The sequence below is a fragment of the Salmo salar genome, chromosome 04 (genome assembly GCF_965601325.2).
Source record: "Salmo salar chromosome 04, fSalSal1, whole genome shotgun sequence".
Lineage (NCBI taxonomy): Eukaryota > Metazoa > Chordata > Actinopteri > Salmoniformes > Salmonidae > Salmo > Salmo salar.
In genome coordinates this window covers 1,974,922-1,997,709 of record NC_138294.1, presented here as the reverse complement: position 1 = coordinate 1,997,709, position 22,788 = coordinate 1,974,922, and the positions used below count along the sequence as shown (strand labels likewise).

Below are 22,788 nucleotides of genomic sequence, written 5' to 3'. Positions count from 1 at the left end.
TCGGCTTGCAAGCCTCCCCCTTTTTCTTCCAAAAATAACAGTGGTCATTATGGCCAAACAGTTCTATTTTTGTTTCATCAGACCAGAGGATATTTCTCCAGAAAGTATTATCTTTGTCCCCATGTGAAGTTGCAAACCATAGTCTGGCTTTTTTATGGCGGTTTTGGAGCAGTAGCTTCTTCCTTGCTGAGTGGCCTTTCAGGTTATGTTGATATAGGATTCGTTTTACTGTGGATATAGATACTTTTGTACCTGTTTCCTCCAGCATCTTCACAAGGTCCTTTGCTGTTGTTCTGGGATTGATTTGACCCTTTTCGCACCAAAGTACGTTCATCTCTAGGAAACAGAACGTGTCTCCTTCCTGAGCGGTATGACGACTGCATGGTCCCATGGTGTTTATACTTGCGTACTATTGTTTGTACAAATGAATGTGGTACCTTCAGGCATTTGGAAATTGCTCCCAATGATGAACCAGACTTCTGGAGGTCTACAATTCTTTTTCTGAGGTCTTGGCTGATTTCTTTTGATTTTTGGTTGAAAAACAAGTTTTAATGACTCCAACCTAAGTGTATGTAAACTTCCGACTTCAACTGTATATATACATAATATGACATTTGTAATGTCTTTATTATTTTGGAACTTCTATGAGTGTAATGTTTACTGTTCATTTTTATTGTTTATTTCACTTTTGTTTATTATCTACCTCACTTGCTTTGGCAATGTTAACATATGTTTCCCATGCCAATAAATCCCTTTAATTGAATTGAGTTGAGATAGAGAGAGACAGAGAGAGAGAGAAAATGAGGTGGAAACTAAGCTGCACTTCCTAACCTCCTGCCAAAAGTCATGACCATATTGGAGACACATATTTCCCTCAAATTACACAAAACCACAAAGAATTCAAACACAAATCAAATTTTGAAAAACTCCTGTATCTGTTCAGTGAAATACCGCAGTATGCAATCCCAGCAGCAAGATTTGTGACCTGTTTCCACGAGTGGGTCAGAAACACCAATCTAAATATAACCTGTATTTACCTGCATTTATCCCCCACGTCTCTACCACGTCACTCAAAAATTTTAAATGTTCTATTTTTTTTTTTACCGCTAATAACATCATATTTTATACATTGTTATTCTCTTGAAAGGTTTTGTGTGAGTAACGTTTACTGTTAATATCTAATTGTTCTGGTCTTTGTTTTGTTTCATTCACGTTGTTGGTTTTTGGCATTGTTGTTTTGTTTCTGGTTTATTTCACTTGCTTTGACAACACATTTCCCAATAAATGACTGGAGCAGACAGCCATCACAACATCAAACATCCTTCAGCCATCACAACATCCTTCAGCCATCACATCACATCAAACATCCTTCAGCCATCACAACATCCTTCAGCCATCACATCACATCAAACATCCTTCAGCCATCACAGTATATCAAACGTCCTTCAGCCATCACATCACATCAAACATCCTTCAGCCATCACATCACATCAAACATCCTTCAGCCATCACATCACAACATCCTTCAGCCATCACATCACAACAAACATCCTTCAGCCATCACATCACAACATCCTTCAGCCATCACATCACAACATCAAACATCCTTCAGCCATCACATCACATCAAACATCCTTCAGCCATCACATTATATCAAATGTCCTTCAGCCATCACATCACATCAAACATCCTTCAGCCATCACATCACATCAAACATCCTTCAGCCATCACATCACAACATCCTTCAGCCATCACATCACAACAAACATCCTTCAGCCATCACATCACAACATCCTTCAGCCATCACATCACAACATCAAACATCCTTCAGCCATCACATCACATCAAACATCCTTCAGCCATCACATTATATCAAATGTCCTTCAGCCATCACATCACATCAAACATCCTTCAGCCATCACATCACATCAAACATCCTTCAGCCATCACATCACAACATCCTTCAGCCATCACATCACAACATCAAACATCCTTCAGCCATCAGATCACAACATCAAACATCCTTCAGCCATCACATCACAACATCACAACATCCTTCAGCCATCACATCACAACATCAAACATCCTTCAGCCATCACATCAAACATCCTTCAGCCATCACATCAAACATACTTCAGCCATCACATCACATCAAACATCCTTCAGCCATCACATCACAACATCCTTCAGCCATCACATCACAACATCACAACATCCTTCAGCCATCACATCACAACATCCTTCTGCCATCACATCACAAAATCAAACATCCTTCAGCCATCACATCACAACATCAAACATCCTTCAGCCATCACATCACAACATCAAACATCCTTCAGCCATCACATCACAACATCCTTCAGCCATCACATCACAACATCCTTCAGCCATCACATCACAACATCAAACATCCTTCAGCCATCACATCACAACATCCTTCAGCCATCACATCACAACATCAAAGGCTAGAGTGTGTGTGTGTGTGTGTGTGTGTGTGTGTGTGTGTGTGTGTGTGTGTGTGTGTGTGTGTGTGTGTGTGTGTGGTGCGTGCGTGCGTGTGTGCGTGCGTGCATTAAGGTGTTTTAGCTGTTTCTGAGAAGTCCATTGATTTTTACCCTCTCTCTCTCTCTGTAACAGGAAGCAGTGATAATGAGGCCTTGAATTAATAATTAAAATATTTCCAAAATAAGACCTCTCAGCCTGATACCACACCACCTAGTCTGATACCACCTAGTCTGATACCACACCACCTAGTCTGATACCACCTAGTCTGATACCACCTAGTCTGATACCACACCACCTAGTCTGATACCACACCACCTAGTCTGATTCCACCTAGTCTGATACCACCTAGCCTGATACCACACCACCTAGCCTGATACCACACCACCTAGTCTGATACCACACCACCTAGTCTGACAACACCTAGTCTGATACCACCTAGTCTGATACCACACCACCTAGTCTGATACCACCTAGTCTGATACCACCTAGTCTGATACCACACCACCTAGTCTGATACCACCTAGTCTGATACCACCTAGTCTGATACCACACCACCTAGTCTGATACCACACCACCTAGTCTGATACCACACCACCTAGTCTGATTCCACCTAGTCTGATACCACCTAGCCTGATACCACACCACCTAGCCTGATACCACACCACCTAGTCTGATACCACACCACCTAGTCTGACAACACCTAGTCTGATACCACCTAGTCTGATACCACCTAGTCTGATACCACACCACCTAGTCTGATACCACACCACCTAGTCTGATACCGCACCACCTAGTCTGAAACCGCACCACCTAGTCTGATACCACACCACCTAGTCTGATACCACACCACCTAGTCTGATACCACCTAGTCTGATACCACACCACCTAGCCTGATACCACCTAGTCTGATACCACACCACCTAGTCTGATACCACACCACCTAGTCTGGTACCACACCACCTAGTCTGATACCACACCACCTAGTCTGATACCACCTAGTCTGATACCACCTAGTCTGATACCACCTAGCCTGATACCACCTAGCCTGATACCACACCACCTAGCCTGATACCACACCACCTAGTCTGATACCACCTAGTCTGATACCACACCACCTAGCCTGATACCACACCACCTAGCCTGATACCACACCACCTAGTCTGATACCACCTAGTCTGATACCACCTAGTCTGATACCACCTAGTCTGATACCACCTAGTCTGATACCACACCACCTAGTCTGATACCACACCACCTAGTCTGATACCACCTAGTCTGATACAACACCACCTAGTCTGATACCACACCACCTAGTCTGATACCACACCACCTAGTCTGATACCACACCACCTAGTCTGATACCAACACCACCTAGTCTGATACCACACCACCTAGTCTGATACCACACCACCTAGTCTGATACCACCTAGTCTGATATCACCTAGTCTGATACCACCTAGTCTGATACCACACCACCTAGTCTGATACCACCTAGTCTGATACCACCTAGTCTGATACCACCTAGTCTGATACCACCTAGCCTGATACCACACCACCTAGTCTGATACCACACCACCTAGTCTGATACCACCTAGTCTGATACCACACCACCTAGTCTGATACAACACCACCTAGTCTGATACCACACCACCTAGTCTGATACCACACCACCTAGTCTGATACCACACCACCTAGTCTGATACCACCTAGTCTGATACCACCTAGTCTGACAACACCTAGTCTGATACCACCTAGTCTGATACCACCTAGTCTGATACCACACCACCTAGTCTGATACCACACCACCTAGTCTGATACCGCACCACCTAGTCTAAAACCGCACCACCTAGTCCGATACCACACCACCTAGTCTGATACCACACCACCTAGTCTGATACCACCTAGTCTGATACCACACCACCTAGCCTGATACCACCTAGTCTGATACCACACCACCTAGTCTGATACCACACCACCTAGTCTGATACCACACCACCTAGTCTGATACCACACCACCTAGTCTGATACCACCTAGTCTGATACCACCTAGCCTGATACCACCTAGCCTGATACCACACCACCTAGCCTGATACCACACCACCTAGTCTGATACCACCTAGTCTGATACCACACCATCTAGCCTGATACCACACCACCTAGCCTGATACCACACCACCAAGTCTGATACCACCTAGTCTGATACCACACCACCTAGCCTGATACCACACCACCTAGCCTGATACCACACCACCTAGTCTGATACCACCTAGTCTGATACCACCTAGTCTGATACCACACCACCTAGTCTGATACCACCTAGTCTGATACCACACCACCTAGTCTGATACCACCTAGTCTGATACCACCTAGTCTGATACCACACCACCTAGTCTGATACCACACCACCTAGTCTGATACCACCTAGTCTGATACAACACCACCTAGTCTGATACCACACCACCTAGTCTGATACCACACCACCTAGTCTGCTACCACACCACCTAGTCTGATACCAACACCACCTAGTCTGATACCACACCACCTAGTCTGATACCACACCACCTAGTCTGATACCACCTAGTCTGATACCACCTAGTCTGATACCACCTAGTCTGATACCACACCACCTAGTCTGATACCACCTAGTCTGATACCACCTAGTCTGATACCACCTAGTCTGATACCACCTAGCCTGATACCACACCACCTAGTCTGATACCACACCACCTAGTCTGATACCACCTAGTCTGATACCACACCACCTAGTCTGATACAACACCACCTAGTCTGATACCACACCACCTAGTCTGATACCACACCACCTAGTCTGATACCACACCACCTAGTCTGATACCACCACCTAGTCTGATACCACCTAGTCTGATACCACACCACCTAGTCTGATACCACCTAGTCTGATACCACACCACCTAGTCTGATACCACACCACCTAGTCTGATACCACACCACCTAGTCTGATACCACCTAGTCTGATACCACCTAGTCTGATACCACACCACCTAGCCTGATACCACACCACCTAGTCTGATACCACACCACCTAGTCTGATACCACACCACCTAGTCTGATACCACCTAGTCTGATACCACCTAGTCTGATACCACACCACCTAGTCTGATACCACACCACCTAGTCTGATACCACCTAGTCTGATACCACACCACCTAGTCTGATACCACACCACCTAGTCTGATACCACCTAGTCTGATACCACCTAGTCTGATACCACCTAGCCTGATACCACACCACCTAGTCTGATACCACACCACCTAGTCTGATACCACCTAGTCTGATACCACCTAGTCTGATACCACCTAGTCTGATACCACACCACCTAGCCTGATACGACACCACCTAGTCTGATACCACACCACCTGGTCTGATACCACACCACCTAGTCTGATACCGCACCACCTAGTCTGATACCACACCACCTAGTCTGATACCACACCACCTAGTCTGATACCACCTAGCCTGATACCACACCACCTAGTCTGATACCACCTAGTCTGATACCACCTAGTCTGATACCACACCACCTAGTCTGATACCACCTAGTCTGATACCACACCACCTAGTCTGATACCACCTAGTCTGATACCACCTAGTCTGATACCACACCACCTAGTCTGATACCACACCACCTAGTCTGATACCACCTAGTCTGATACAACACCACCTAGTCTGATACCACACCACCTAGTCTGATACCACACCACCTAGTCTGCTACCACACCACCTAGTCTGATACCAACACCACCTAGTCTGATACCACACCACCTAGTCTGATACCACACCACCTAGTCTGATACCACCTAGTCTGATACCACCTAGTCTGATACCACCTAGTCTGATACCACACCACCTAGTCTGATACCACCTAGTCTGATACCACCTAGTCTGATACCACCTAGTCTGATACCACCTAGCCTGATACCACACCACCTAGTCTGATACCACACCACCTAGTCTGATACCACCTAGTCTGATACCACACCACCTAGTCTGATACAACACCACCTAGTCTGATACCACACCACCTAGTCTGATACCACACCACCTAGTCTGATACCACACCACCTAGTCTGATACCACCACCTAGTCTGATACCACCTAGTCTGATACCACACCACCTAGTCTGATACCACCTAGTCTGATACCACACCACCTAGTCTGATACCACACCACCTAGTCTGATACCACACCACCTAGTCTGATACCACCTAGTCTGATACCACCTAGTCTGATACCACACCACCTAGCCTGATACCACACCACCTAGTCTGATACCACACCACCTAGTCTGATACCACACCACCTAGTCTGATACCACCTAGTCTGATACCACCTAGTCTGATACCACACCACCTAGTCTGATACCACACCACCTAGTCTGATACCACCTAGTCTGATACCACACCACCTAGTCTGATACCACACCACCTAGTCTGATACCACCTAGTCTGATACCACCTAGTCTGATACCACCTAGCCTGATACCACACCACCTAGTCTGATACCACACCACCTAGTCTGATACCACCTAGTCTGATACCACCTAGTCTGATACCACCTAGTCTGATACCACACCACCTAGCCTGATACGACACCACCTAGTCTGATACCACACCACCTGGTCTGATACCACACCACCTAGTCTGATACCGCACCACCTAGTCTGATACCACACCACCTAGTCTGATACCACACCACCTAGTCTGATACCACCTAGTCTGATACTGCACCACCTAGTCTGATACCACCTAGTCTGATACCACCTAGTCTGATACCACACCACCTAGTCTGATACCACCTAGTCTGATACCACACCACCTAGTCTGATACCACACCACCTAGTCTGATACCACACCACCTAGTCTGATACCACACCACCTAGTCTGATACCACCTAGTCTGATACCACCTAGTCTGATACCACACCACCTAGTCTGATACCACACCACCTAGTCTGATACCACCTAGTCTGATACCGCCTAGTCTGATACCACACCACCTAGTCTGATACCACACCACCTAGTCTGATACCACCTAGTCTGATACCACCTAGCCTGATACCACACCACCTAGTCTGATACCACACCACCTAGTCTGATACCACCTAGTCTGATACCACCTAGTCTGATACCACCTAGTCTGATACCACACCACCTAGTCTGATACCACACCACCTAGTCTGATACCACACCACCTAGTCTGATACCACACCACCTAGCCTGATACCACCTAGCCTGATACCACACAACGATATTACTGTGCATTGTAGACATTCTATTTTCTCCAGAGGTTTTGCCAGACAGTTGCTATGTTGATGTCGTGACCATTGGTTATGAATGTTTCAACCTCTGTGTTGAGAAGTCCTGTTTTTATCCTCAGTTACTGGGAGCACCAGAAAACTACACTAACCATGAGCCTCGCGTCTGCATCGTCCAATCACAGAGCAGATACAAGTCACGTGATCCAAATCAAATCAGGTTGTATTTGTCACATGCACCGAATACAACAGGTGTAGACCTTACAGTGAAATGCTGAATACAAGCAGTTCAAATATATATATATTTTTTTGTTTAAATACCCCCCAACAAATATGAATAAGAAATAAAAGTATCAAATAATTAAACAGCAGCAGTAAAATAACAAGCGAGGCTATATACAGGGTGTTACGGTACAGAGTCAATGTGGAGGCTATATACAGGGTATTACGGTACAGAGTCAATGTGGAGGCTATATACAGGGGGTACAGAGTCAATGTGGAGGCTATATACAGGTGGTACAGAGTCAATGTGGAGGCTATATACAGGGGGTACCGGTACAGAGTCAATGTGGAGGCTCTATACAGGGGGTACTGGTACAGAGTCAATGTGGAGGCTATATACAGGGGGTATCGGTACAGAGTCAATGTGGAGGCTATATACAGGGGGTACCAGTACAGAGTCAATGTGGAGGCTATATACAGGGGGTATCGGTACAGAGTCAATGTGGAGGCTATATACAGGGGGTACCAGTACAGAGTCAATGTGGAGGCTATATACAGGGGTACCGGTGCAGAGTCAATGTGGAGGCTATATACAGGGGGTACAGAGTCAATGTGGAGGCTATATACAGGGGGTACCGGTACAGAGTCAATGTGGAGGCTATATACAGGGGGTACAGAGTCAATGTGGAGGCTATATACAGGTGGTACAGAGTCAATGTGGAGGCTATATACAGGGGGTACCGGTACAGAGTCAATGTGGAGGCTCTATACAGGGGGTACCGGTACAGAGTCAATGTGGAGGCTATATACAGGGGGTATCGGTACAGAGTCAATGTGGAGGCTATATACAGGGGGTATCGGTACAGAGTCAATGTGGAGGCTATATACAGGGGGTACCAGTACAGAGTCAATGTGGAGGCTATATACAGGGGTACCGGTGCAGAGTCAATGTGGAGGCTATATACAGGGGGTACAGAGTCAATGTGGAGGCTATATACAGGGGGTACCGGTACAGAGTCAATGTGGAGGCTATATACAGGGGGTACCGGTACAGAGTCAATGTGGAGGTTATATACAGGGGGTACAGAGTCAATGTGGAGACTATATACAGGGGGTACAGAGTCAATGTGGAGGCTCTATACAGGGGGTACAGAGTCAATGTGGAGACTATATACAGGGGGTACAGAGTCAATGTGGAGGCTATATACAGGTGGTACAGAGTCAATGTGGAGGCTATATACAGGGTGTTACGGTACAGAGTCAATGTGGAGGCTATATACAGGGGGTACCGGTACAGAGTCAATGTGGAGGCTATATACAGGGTGTTATGGTACAGAGTCAATGTGGAGGCTATATACAGGTGGTACAGAGTCAATGTGGAGGCTATATACAGGGTGTTACGGTACAGAGTCAATGTGGAGGCTATATACAGGGAGTACCGGTACAGAGTCAATGTGGAGGCTATAAACAGGGGGTACTGGTACAGAGTCAATGTGGAGGCTATATACAGGGGGTACTGGTACAAAGTCAATGTGGAGGCTATATACAGGGGGTACTGGTACAGAGTCAATGTGGAGGCTCTATACAGGGGGTACCGGTACAGAGTCATTGTGGAGGCTATATACAGGGGGTACTGGTACAGAGTCAATGTGGAGGCTATATACAGGGGGTACTGGTACAGAGTCAATGTGGAGGCTATATACAGGGGGTACTGGTACAGAGTCAATGTGGAGGCTATATACAGGGGGTACTGGTACAGAGTCAATGTGGAGGCTATATACAGGGTGTTACGGTACAGAGTCAATGTGGAGGCTATATACAGGGTGTTACGGTACAGAGTCAATGTGGAGACTATACACAGGTGGTACAGTGTCAATGTGGAGAGTATATACAGGAGTACAGAGTCAATGTGGAGACTATATACAGGGGTACAGGGTCAATGTGGAGACTATATACAGGGGGTACCGGTACAGAGTCAATGTGGAGGCTATATACAGGTGGTACCGGTACAGAGTCAATGTGGAGGATATATACAGGGGGTACCGGTACAGAGTCAATGTGGAGGCTATATACAGGGGGTACCGGTACAGAGTCAATGTGGAGGCTATATACAGGGTGTTACAGTACAGAGTCAATGTGGAGGCTATATACAGGGGGTACCAGTACAGAGTCAATGTGGAGGCTATATACAGGGTGTTACAGTACAGAGTCAATGTGGAGGCTATATACAGGGGGTACCGGTACAGAGTCAATGTGGAGGCTGTATACAGGTGGTACAGAGTCAATGTGGAGGCTATATACAGGGGGTACTGGTACAGAGTCAATGTGGAGGCTATATACAGGGTGTTACTGTACAGAGTCAATGTGGAGGCTATATACAGGGTGTTACGGTACAGAGTCAATGTGGAGACTATATACAGGGGGTACCGGTACAGAGTCAATGTGGAGACTATATACAGGGGTACAGGGTCAATGTGGAGACTATATACAAAGTGTTACGGTACAGAGTCAATGTGGAGGCTATATACAGGGGGTACCAGTACAGTCAATGTGGAGGCTATATACAGGTGGTACCAGTACAAAGTCAATGTGGAGGCTAAATACAGGGGGTACTGGTACAGAGTCAATGTGGAGGCTATATACAGGGGGTACTGGTACAGAGTCAATGTGGAGGCTATATACAGGGGGTACTGGTACAGAGTCAATGTGGAGGCTATATACAGGGTGTTACAGTACAGAGTCAATGTGGAGGCTATATACAGGGGGTACCGGTACAGAGTCAATGTGGAGGCTATATACAGGGTGTTACAGTACAGAGTCAATGTGGCGGCTATATACAAGGGGTACTGGTACAGAGTCAATGTGGAGGCTATATACAGGGGGTACCGGTACAGAGTCAATGTGGAGGCTATATACAGGGTGTTACGGTAAAGGGTCAATGTGGAGACTATATACAGGGTGTTACGGTACAGAGTCAATGTGGAGGCTATATACAGGGGGTACCGGTACAGTCAATGTGGAGGCTATATACAGGTGGTACCAGTACAAAGTCAATGTGGAGGCTAAATACAGGGGGTACCGGTACAGAGTCAATGTGGAGGCTATATACAGGGGTGTACCGGTACAGAGTCAATGTGGAGGCTATATACAGGGGGTACCGGTACAGAGTCAATGTGGAGGCTATATACAGGGTGTTACAGTACAGAGTCAATGTGGAGGCTATATACAGGGGGTACCGGTACAGAGTCAATGTGGAGGCTATATACAGGGGGTACCGGTACAGAGTCAATGTGGAGGCTATATACAGGGGGTATTGGTACAGAGTCAATGTGGAGGCTATATACAGGGGGTACCGGTACAGAGTCAATGTGGAGGCTATATACAGGGGGTACCGGTACAGAGTCAATGTGGAGGCTATATACAGGGTGTTACAGTACAGAGTCAATGTGGAGGCTATATACAAGGGGTACCGGTACAGAGTCAATGTGGAGGCTATATACAGGGTGTTACAGTACAGACTCAATGTGGAGGCTATATACAGGGGGTACCGGTACAGAGTCAATGTGGAGGCTATATACAGGGTGTTACAGTACAGAGTCAATGTGGAGGCTATATACAAGGGGTACCGGTACAGAGTCAATGTGGAGGCTATATACAGGGGGTACCGGTACAGAGTCAATGTGGAGGCTATATACAGGGTGTTACAGTACAGAGTCAATGTGGCGGCTATATACAAGGGGTACTGGTACAGAGTCAATGTGGAGGCTATATACAGGGGGTACCGGTACAGAGTCAATGTGGAGGCTATATACAGGGTGTTACGGTAAAGGGTCAATGTGGAGACTATATACAGGGTGTTACGGTACAGAGTCAATGTGGAGGCTATATACAGGGGGTACCGGTACAGTCAATGTGGAGGCTATATACAGGTGGTACCAGTACAAAGTCAATGTGGAGGCTAAATACAGGGGGTACCGGTACAGAGTCAATGTGGAGGCTATATACAGGGGTGTAACGGTACAGAGTCAATGTGGAGGCTATATACAGGGGGTACCGGTACAGAGTCAATGTGGAGGCTATATACAGGGTGTTACAGTACAGAGTCAATGTGGAGGCTATATACAGGGGGTACCGGTACAGAGTCAATGTGGAGGCTATATACAGGGGGTACCGGTACAGAGTCAATGTGGAGGCTATATACAGGGGGTATTGGTACAGAGTCAATGTGGAGGCTATATACAGGGGGTACCGGTACAGAGTCAATGTGGAGGCTATATACAGGGGGTACCGGTACAGAGTCAATGTGGAGGCTATATACAGGGTGTTACAGTACAGAGTCAATGTGGAGGCTATATACAAGGGGTACCGGTACAGAGTCAATGTGGAGGCTATATACAGGGTGTTACAGTACAGACTCAATGTGGAGGCTATATACAGGGGGTACCGGTACAGAGTCAATGTGGAGGCTATATACAGGGTGTTACAGTACAGAGTCAATGTGGAGGCTATATACAGGGGGTATCGGTACAGAGTCAATGTGGAGGCTATATACAGGGGGTACTGGTACAGAGTCAATGTGGAGGCTATATACAGGGGGTACCGGTACAGAGTCAATGTGGAGGCTATATACAGGGGGTATTGGTACAGAGTCAATGTGGAGGCTATATACAGGGGGTACCGGTACAGAGTCAATGTGGAGGCTATATACAGGGGGTACCGGTACAGAGTCAATGTGGAGGCTATATACAGGGTGTTACAGTACAGAGTCAATGTGGAGGCTATATACAAGGGGTACCGGTACAGAGTCAATGTGGAGGCTATATACAGGGTGTTACAGTACAGACTCAATGTGGAGGCTATATACAGGGGGTACCGGTACAGAGTCAATGTGGAGGCTATATACAGGGTGTTACAGTACAGAGTCAATGTGGAGGCTATATACAGGGGGTATCGGTACAGAGTCAATGTGGAGGCTATATACAGGGGGTACTGGTACAGAGTCAATGTGGAGGCTATATACAGGGGGTACCGGTACAGAGTCAATGTGGAGGCTATATACAGGGGGTATCGGTACAGAGTCAATGTGTGGGGGCACCGGTTAGTTGAGGTAATATGTACATGTAGGTAGAGTTATTAAAGTGACTATGCATAGATGATGACTGAGAGTAGCAGCAGTAAAAGGTGTGTGGGGGGGGGGGGGGGGGTGTCCAGTCCATGCAGGGTGTGGTGACTGAGAGTAGCAGCAGTAAAAGGTGGGGGGGTGTCCAGTCCATGCAGGGTGTGGTGACTGAGAGTAGCAGCAGTAAAAGGTGGGGGGGGTCCAGCCCATGCAGGGTGTGGTGACTGAGAGTAGCAGCAGTAAAAGTTGGGGGGGGGGGGGGTCCAGTCCATGCAGGGTGTGGTGACTGATAGATTCTTGGTAACGGTTAGTGTGTGTGTCTGTAGCCAGAGCAGAAAGCAGCTGTGAGGTAATGTAATGTTTCATTAGGAATATCTTCCTGTTAGAGGCCATCACACCACTCCCAGTGGACACACACACACACACACACACACACACACACACACACACACACACACACACACACACACACACACACACACACACACACACACACACACACAGCTATTGGGACACAGAGAGAGAGACAGAGAGTGACAGAGAGAGGAGAGAGAGAGAGAGAGAGAGAGAGAGAGAGAGAGGCAGAGATAGATACAGAGAGAGAGAGAGAGAGAGAGAGAGAGAGAGAGAGGGAGAGAGGCAGAGATAGATACACACAGAGAGAGAGAGAGAGAGAGAGAGAGAGAGAGAGAGAGGGGGAGAGGCAGAGATAGATACACACACAGAGAGAGAGAGAGAGAGAGGGAGAGGCAGAGATAGATACACAGAGAGAGAGAGGGAGAGAGAGAGAGAGACAGAGAGAGAGAATAGGCAGGTGTGTGTGTGGTATGTGATGGAAGTAAGAGCAAGAGTGATGGTTAGAGGGATCTCTCTCTCTCTCTCTCTCAACCTCTCTCTCTCTCTGTCTGTCTCTCTGTCTGTCTCCCTCTCTCTCTCTCTCTTTGATCCCATCAGCAGCTCTATTTTACCAGTCATCTGTGTTGCTGCTCTAGCACCTCGGTCTGCAAATGTGAGTTGGGGTTGTTTTGTTCCTACGGGAAAAATGTATTCTATTTGTTGAATATTAGTAATACTTCTGGCCAAGGCCGGTTCAAGGCAAGAATTAGATGGAAACACTCCTGGTCCTAGTTCTGGGTTGTACTACCAGATGGAAACACTCCTGGTCCTAGTTCTGGGTTATACTACCAGATGGAAACACTCCTGGTCCTAGTTCTGGGTTGTACTACCAGATGAAAACACTCCTGGTCCTAGTTCTGGGTTGTACTACCAGATGGAAACACTCCTGGTCCTAGTTCTGGGTTGTACTACCAGATGGAAACACTCCTGGTCCTAGTTCTGGGTTGTACTACCAGATGGAAACACTCCTGGTCCTAGTTCTGGGTTATACTACCAGATGGAAACACTCCTGGTCCTAGTTCTGGGTTATACTACCAGATGGAAACACTCCTGGTCCTAGTTTTAGTTTTGGGATACATATAATTCATAATAGATTACACAAACAATCCTAAATCTCATTTCTGAGATCCTATGAACATGGCTCATCTCGTGTGTGTGTGTGTGTGTGTGTGTGTGTGTGTGTGTGTGTGTGTGTGTGTGTGTGTGTGTGTGTGTGTGTGTGTGTGTGTGTGTGTGTGTGTGTGTGTGTGTGTGTGTGTGTGTGTGTGTTTGTGTGAGTGAGTGAGAGAGTGTGTGTAGCTCTGCAGTACATTACTGGAATCTAATTAGACTGAGAGACTGAGTGCACTGAGACAGGAAACACACACACACTCCACCATCTCATACATCAGACGCCTACAGGGCTGAAAGGGAGAGAAGGATGGGGAGGGGACGTTGGGTAGGAGAGGAGGAGAGGAGAGGAGAGGTAGGGAGGGGAGGAGCGGTAGGGAGGGGAGGTTGGATAGGAGAGGTTAGTGAGGGGAGGTTGGTTAGGGGAGGTAGGGAGGGGAGGTTGGGAGGGGAGGTAGGGAGGGAGGGGAGGGGAGGTTGGGAGGAGAGGTAGGGAGGAGAGGTAGGGAGGAGAGGTAGGGAGGGGAGGTTAGGGAGGGGAGGTTGGTTAGGAGACGGGGGGGAAGGGGAGGTTGAGAGGAGAGGTAGGGAGGGGAGGGGAGGTTGGGAGGAGAGGTAGGGAGGACTGGTAGGGAGGGGAGGTAGGGAGGGGAGGTTGGTTAGGAGAGGTTGGGAGGAGAGGTTAGGGAGGAGAGGTTAGGGAGGAGAGGTAGAGAGGAGAGGTTAGGGAGGAGAGGTTAGGGAGGAGAGATAGAGAGGAGAGGTTGGTTAGGAGAGGTAGAGAGGAGAGGTTAGTTAGGAGAGGTTAGGGGGAGAGAGGTAGGGAGGAGAGGTTAGGGAGGGGAGGTTGGTTAGGAGAGGTTAGGGAGGGGAGGTTGGATAGGGGAGGTTGGATAGGGGAGGTTGGATAGGAGAGGTAGGGAGGAGAGGTTAGGGAGGGGAGGTTGGATAGGAGAGGTAGGGAGGAGAGGTTAGGGAGGGGAGGTTGGGAGGAGAGGTAGGGAGGAGAGGTATGGAGGAGAGGTAGGGAGGAGAGGTTAGGGAGGGGAGGTTGGGAGGAGAGGTAGGGAGGGGAGGTAGGGAGGGGAGGTTGGTTAAGAGAGGTAGGGAGGGGAGGTTAGGGAGGGGAGTTTGGTTAGGAGAGGTAGGGAGGAGAGGTATGGAGGAGAGGTAGGGAGGAGAGGTTAGGGAGGGGAGGTTGGTTAGGAGAGGTAGGGAGGAGAGGTATGGAGGAGAGGTAGGGAGGAGAGGTTAGGGAGGGGAGGTTGGTTAGGCGAGGTAGGGAGGAGAGGTAGGGAGGAGAGGTTAAGGGAGGGGAGGTTGGTTAGGAGAGGTAGGGAGGAGAGGTATGGAGGAGAGGTAGGGAGGAGAGGTTAGGGAGGGGAGGTTGGTTAGGAGAGGTAGTGAGGAGAGGTAGGGAGGAGAGGTTAAGGGAGGGGAGGTTGGTTAGGAGAGGTAGGGTGGAGAGGTATGGAGGAGAGGTAGGGAGGAGAGGTTAGGGATGGGGAGGTTGGTTAGGAGAGGTAGGGAGGAGAGGTAGGGAGGAGAGGTAGGGAGGGGAGGGGAGGGGAGGTTGGTTAGGAGAGGTAGGGAGGGGAGGTAGGGAGGGGAGGGGAGGGGCATCAACTACACTGGAGGGCAGACACACAGTCCAGTTACACACACTGTCTGTAACTCATCTCTCTTAAAGAGTACATAAAACACACAAACATAAATAAACCGTCATCATGCTCCTCCCACTGAAACCTCAGTAGTAGTACACCCACCACCTCAACCATTAAACACCTATAGGAGAAACACTGTAACCTCATCAATCATTAAACCCCTATAGGAGAAACACTGTGACCTCATCAACCATTAAACCCCTATAGGAGAAACACTGTAACCTCATCAACCATTAAACCCCTATAGGAGAAACACTGTTACCTCATCAACCATTAAACCCCTATAGGAGAAACAATGTTACCTCATCAACCATTAAACCCCTATAGGAGAAACACTGTTACCTCATCAACCATTAAACCCCTATAGGACAAACACTGTAACCTCATCAACCATTAAACCCCTATAGGAGAAACACTGTTTTCTCATCAACCATTAAACCCCTATAGGAGAAACACTGTTACCTCATCAACCATTAAACCCCTATAGGAGAAACACTGTTACCTCATCAACCATTAAACCCCTATAGGAGAAACACTGTAACCTCATCAACCATTAAACCCCTATAGGAGAAACAGTGTAACCTCATCAACCATTAAACCCCTATAGGAGAAACACTGTTACCTCATCAACCATTAAACCCCTATAGGAGAAACACTGTAACCTCATCAACCATTAAACCCCTATAGGTGAAACACTGTAACCTCATCAACCATTAAACCCCTATAGGAGAAACACTGTAACCTCATCAACCATTAAACCCCTATAGGAGAAACACTGTTACCTCATGAACCATTAAACCCCTATAGGAGAAACACTGTAACCTCATCAACCATTAAACCCCTATAGGAGAAACACTGTAACCTCATCAACCATTAAACCCCTATAGGAGAAACACTGTTACCTCATCAACCATTAAACCCCTATAGGAGAAACACTGTAACCTCATCAACCATTAAACCCCTATAGGAGAAACACTGTAACCTCATCAACCATTAAACCCCTATAGGAGAAACACTGTAACCTCATCAACCATTAAACCCCTATAGGAGAAACACTGTAACCTCATCAACCATTAAACCCCTATAGGAGAAACACTGTTACCTCATCAACCATTAAACCCCTATAGGAGAAACACTGTAACCTCATCAACCATTAAACCCCTATAGGAGAAACACTGTTACCTCATCAACCATTAAACCCCTATAGGAGAAACACTGTAACCTCATCAACCATTAAACCCCTATAGGAGAAACACTGTTACCTCATCAACCATTAAACCCCTATAGGAGAAACACTGTAACCTCATCAACCATTAAACCCCTATAGGAGAAACACTGTAACCTCATCAACCATTAAACCCCTATAGGAGAAACACTGTTACCTCATCAACCATTAAACCCCTATAGGAGAAACACTGTAACCTCATCAACCATTAAACCCCTATAGGAGAAACACTGTAACCTCATCAACCATTAAACCCCTATAGGAGAAACACTGTAACCTCATCAACCATTAAACCCCTATAGGAGAAACACTGTTACCTCATCAACCATTAAACCCCTATAGGAGAAACACTGTAACCTCATCAACCATTAAACCCCTATAGGAGAAACACTGTTACCTCAACAACCATTAAACCCCTATAGGAGAAACACTGTTACCTCATCAACCATTAAACCCCTATAGGAGAAACACTGTGACCTCATCAACCATTAAACCCCTATAGGAGAAACACTGTAACCTCATCAACCATTAACCCCTATAGGAGAAACCCTACATGACTGTATAGGCTGGATAGCCTAAACATTAGGCGGATGTGACCTCATAGGCCTACTAGAGAGTCCTAGCTGTCTTTGGCCATCACCTCAAACTGACGATGATATGATAATCCCGCCTGCATGCAAACAAACCTCTCATATAATACCGACACTTTACCGGCCAGTCACCGGTTGGACATAACGGGCAGCAGTCCACCGGGCCGTAGCTGTAAAACACATAATAACGAGACGGGACGCACTGTCCTAAACTAAAGTCCACCTCTAGACTCTGGTTTGCGTTGCGGGGCCCGCATGCAGACAGACAGGTGTGGCGTTTCTGACGGGACTATCCTACTGGGCCCTAAAGATATGTATTGTAACGGAACAGTGTAACCTTATTTGCAGTCTAAAAATGATTAGAAAACGATCGTCCCGCGGTTGAATCGGGTTGATCCCAGGCCTATAGAATCAGTGGAGTCGGTCTATGATAGTCTACCTGCGGGTAGTGTTGTTGATCAGCATCATCATTACAACACATCGTTTCATTTGAAATTGAAACGACAACATCAGTTCACCTACAGGATATAATCAATAATAATATCGGGATTGTGTCTTGTGTCTTGTGTTTCGCTGTGCACCTAAACGGAGCTCCGTGAAATAGATGTGGTAACTAGGACAACGCCTTTTAAATGGACTGTCTCCTCTCCGGAGTCCGCATGCACGCAGCACGAGAAGAGCGACAGAGTGTGCTGTGCTGCACCGTGTAGACTACCGGGAGGGAGGGTGAACAGGCGGCTACATTCGCTCTGTATCGTCAATGCGGCGGATGTCGCCTAGTCCCCTACAGTGTTTTGTAGCGGTTGTAGAGAGCAGAGACCCACCTGCCGAATGCGGTTCTTGTGCGGCGGGGTCCCTCCTTCTGGGGACGTGCTACTTGACGATGCCATTTTCCGTCGTTCTGTTTCGGTCGCGGTCCGGTGTCTCTGGCGTAGCTATGTGTTTCTCCTGGGCTCCTTGACGTTCCGTCTCCCCCGACCACCGGGATGGAGAGGCGAGGTCTTCTTGACCGTGCGAGATGGTGCTTCGGTCGGCCTCAAAATCCCCAGGGCTCGGGGGTGCCCCGGTTCGTCATGATACTGCGGCAGCGTTGTTGTTGTTTTTCTTCAGTTAAAAAAGCAAAGTGTCTAAGACAAGGAAAGCGTTATTGAGGGGCGGAACGAGTGTTCCCCCTTTCAGAAGTGCGCACGAGTGTTGTCTTCCTAGCCTACTACAGCCTCCCTGTGCGTGAATCTGCGTGTTTGAGAGACAGAGAGAGAGAGAGAGAGAGAGAGAGAGAGAGACAGAGAGAGAGAGAGAGAGAGACAGAGAGAGAGAGAGAGAGAGAGACAGAGAGAGACAGAGAGACAGAGAGAGATAGACAGAGAGAGAGAGAGAGAGAGAGACAGTGAGAGAGCCCTCCGAACCCCGCATGATAGTTTGCTCCAGTGTTTTGCTTATCTTTCCTCCCTCCCTCCTTCTCTGCAGTAGCTAGTAGCTCTCAGCCGTCAGCCCTGACACACTCAACACAGATTGATTACGGAGTGATTTCAGTGCCAACATCAATGGTATTTCAATTTCATAATTTAGAATTTGTATTAGGATATTGAATTTGAATTTCATATTTTTGAATTTGTACAGCAAAAAATGGAATACGTGAATTCATAAATGTAACTTGTATTTCATGATTTGAAACTGTATTGAATTAATATTGCATTCAGTTTTAAATGTTAAATGTAATTGAATATTCAAACTAAGTATTTATATATTCAGTTTCAATCTTGTAGATATTGCATTCATTGTCTGTGTATCAAGTTTACAAACTCAGTTCTCTAAATTCAGATTCAAAACCAGAGACAACATCCTGGTACTTTTTCATCCAGGAAAGGTAGAGAACAGAATCAAACACTCTGTGGTAAACAGAAGTTAGCGGTACGAACAGAGTGGTTTCTAGCTGTTTCTGAAGCCAATGTGGCATGTTGAGTTGTATCTTCTTCCTGTGAATGTGACTCTAGTGTTAGAACTGTTGGGGCTATAAACTACAGTATTTTGACCCCATTCTTGAAAGCTTAGACTCCTTACCTTCTCTCACCTCTCCTCTCCTCTTCTTCTCTCCTTCCCTCTCCTCTTCTTCTCTCCTCCCCCTCTCTCCTTCTCTCTCCTCCCCTCTCCTCTCCTCTTCTTCTCTCCTCCCCCTCTCTCCTCCTCTCCTACCCTCTCCTCTTCTTCTCTCTTCTCCTCCCCCCTCTCTCCCTCTTTCCATCTCTCCTCTTATTCTCTCCTCCCCCTCTCTCCTCCTCTCCTACCCTATTCTCCTCTCCTCTACCCTCTCTCCTCCTCTCCCTCGCTCCTCTTCTTCTCTTCTCTCCCCTATCTCCTCTCCATCTCTCCTCTTCTTCTCTCCTCCCCTTCTCTCCTCCTCTCCTCTTCCTCTCTTCTCTCTCCTCTCTCCTCTCCATCTCTCCTGTTCTTCTCTCCTCTTCCGTCTCTCCTCCTCTTCTTCTCTCCTCTTCCATCTCACTCCGATCTCCCCCCTCTCTCAGTGCTTGAAAAACAGATCAGTTTGCTGTAGGTATCTGGGTTCAACCACTGATCCAAGATAAGCGAGGGAGTTTATCTCACATCATCGAAGTAACAAAGTAATCAAATCAAGTGTTATTTCTCACATGCTTCATAAACAACAGGTGTAGACTAACAGTGAAATGCTGACTGACGGGTTCTTCCCAACAATGCAGAGAGAAAGAAAAGAAGAGAAAAATAGACAAAATAAATCCACAATGAGTAACAATAACTTGGTTATATACACAGGGTACCAGTACTGAGTCAATGTGCAGGGGTACAAGGTAATAACTTGGCTATTTACACAGGGTACCAGTACTGAGTCGATATGCAGATAGGGGGCGCCACAGCGCATTATGGAAAAAATTCGTGCCCATTTTCAACGGCCTACTAATCAAACTCAGAAGCTAGGATATGCATATAATTAATACCTGTGGATAGAAAACACCCTAAAGTTTCTAAAACTGTTTGAATGGTGTCTGTGAGTATAACAGAACTCATATGGCAGTCAAAACCCCGAGACCGATTGAAACAGGAAGTGGAATTCTGAATTGTGGACTCAACTTCACGTCGTTGCCTATTATTCACACCGTGAGCTATCGTTCATTGAGCACTTCCTATTGCTTCCACAAGATGTCCCCAGTCTTTACAAAGTGTTTTGAGCCTTCTACTGTCGAAACTCAGTGAATGAGACGCGTTGGAAATTGGTCACAGGGGGAGGGCCATCACCATTATGACGCCGGCGGCCCTGTCTACCCCCACCTTTCGAAACGTTTTGAAACACAATGCAATCGTCCCCCTCGAATCTTATTGGCTCTCTTGTTGAAACAGGCCCTGAAGATTTATGTTATACAACGTTTGACATGTTTGAACGAATCTAAATGGGAAAAAAATGTTTTATTTCGAAACGGCTGTCCCGCGCCCGGTAGAGTATTTGGATACAGCATTCAGACGCGCTAACAACAGCAAGCTAATGGAACATAAAGGATGGACTTTTTCGACCGAAAATACATCTGTTGTGGACCTGGGATTCCTGGAAGTGCTTTCTGATGAAGACAACTAAAGGTAAGCGATTATTGACAATATTATACAAGATGAGATGTGATATGCGATTGTTCCAAGATGGCGCCGAGCTCGGTTTACTAGCTCATTTTCTGAGTATCGCATCCCCTTTTATCGCTAAGTGTGATTACCCAGTAAAGTTATTTTTAAATCTGGTATGACAGGTGCTTTCAAGAGATATTCATCTATAAATCTTAGAATGACAATATTACATTTTTAAAATGTTTTCGAATAGTAATTCAGTAAATTGTAGCATTGTTTCCCTGGATGCATTTGACGGGAAAATAGTTAGTCAACGTCAGACGCCGATGTAAAATGCTGTTTTCATATATAAATATGAACTTTATTGAACAAAAGAATGCATGCATTGTGTAACATGATGTCCTAGGTGTGTCATCTGATGAAGTTTGTAAAAGGTTAGTGCTGCATTTAGCTGTTTTTTGGTTATTTGTGATGCATGTGGTTAGTCGGAAAATGGCTATGTTGCTGCTTTTACGATGGACTCCTCTAACATAATCTAATGATTTGCTTTTCCTGTAAAACCTTTTTGAAATCGGACGACGTGGGTCGATTCAGGAGAGGTGTATCTATAAAACGATATGAGACAGTCCTATATTTGAAAAAAAAAATGATTACATTTCGTTATGCTAATGTCGCTAGGAGTTTTCCCTGGATTTTGATCCCGCATACGGGACGGGACGCTGGAGAGGATAACATGGCTATATACACAGGGTACCAGTACTGAGTCGATATGCAGGGGTACGAGGTAATAACTTGGTTATATACACAGGGTACCAGTACTGAGTCAATTTGCAGGGGTACAAGGTAATAACTTGGCTATATACACAAGGTTCCAGTACTGAGTCGATTTGCAGGGGTACGAGGTAATAACTTGGCTATATACACAGGGTACCAGTACTGAGTCGATATGCAGGGGTACGAGGTAATAACTTGGTTATATACACAGGGTACCAGTACTGAGTCAATTTGCAGGGGTACAAGGTAATAACTTGGTTATATACACAAGGTTCCAGTACTGAGTCGATGTGCAGGGGTACGAGGTAA

The 22,788-nt window shown here is 46.6% G+C and overlaps 1 protein-coding gene across 12 annotated transcripts in view; it reads right to left on the bottom strand.

Moving 5' to 3' along the window:
- The window catches only part of LOC106591060 (uncharacterized), a 186,060-nt gene extending 166,635 nt beyond the window's left edge, over nucleotides 1-19,425 (bottom strand). For 10 of the 12 annotated variants that reach the window (XM_082973985.1, XM_082973988.1, XM_082973986.1 and 7 more), the window contains exon 1: nucleotides 18,948-19,422. In XM_082973985.1, coding sequence (XP_082830111.1) covers nucleotides 18,948-19,013 — 66 coding nt within the window. In that variant the 5' untranslated portion in view covers nucleotides 19,014-19,422. Of the gene's footprint in view, nucleotides 1-18,947 lie in introns of all 12 variants that reach the window. The other 2 variants (XM_082973994.1, XM_082973990.1) reach the window with 2 other exon arrangements.
- Nucleotides 19,426-22,788: the final 3,363 nt, after the last annotated feature.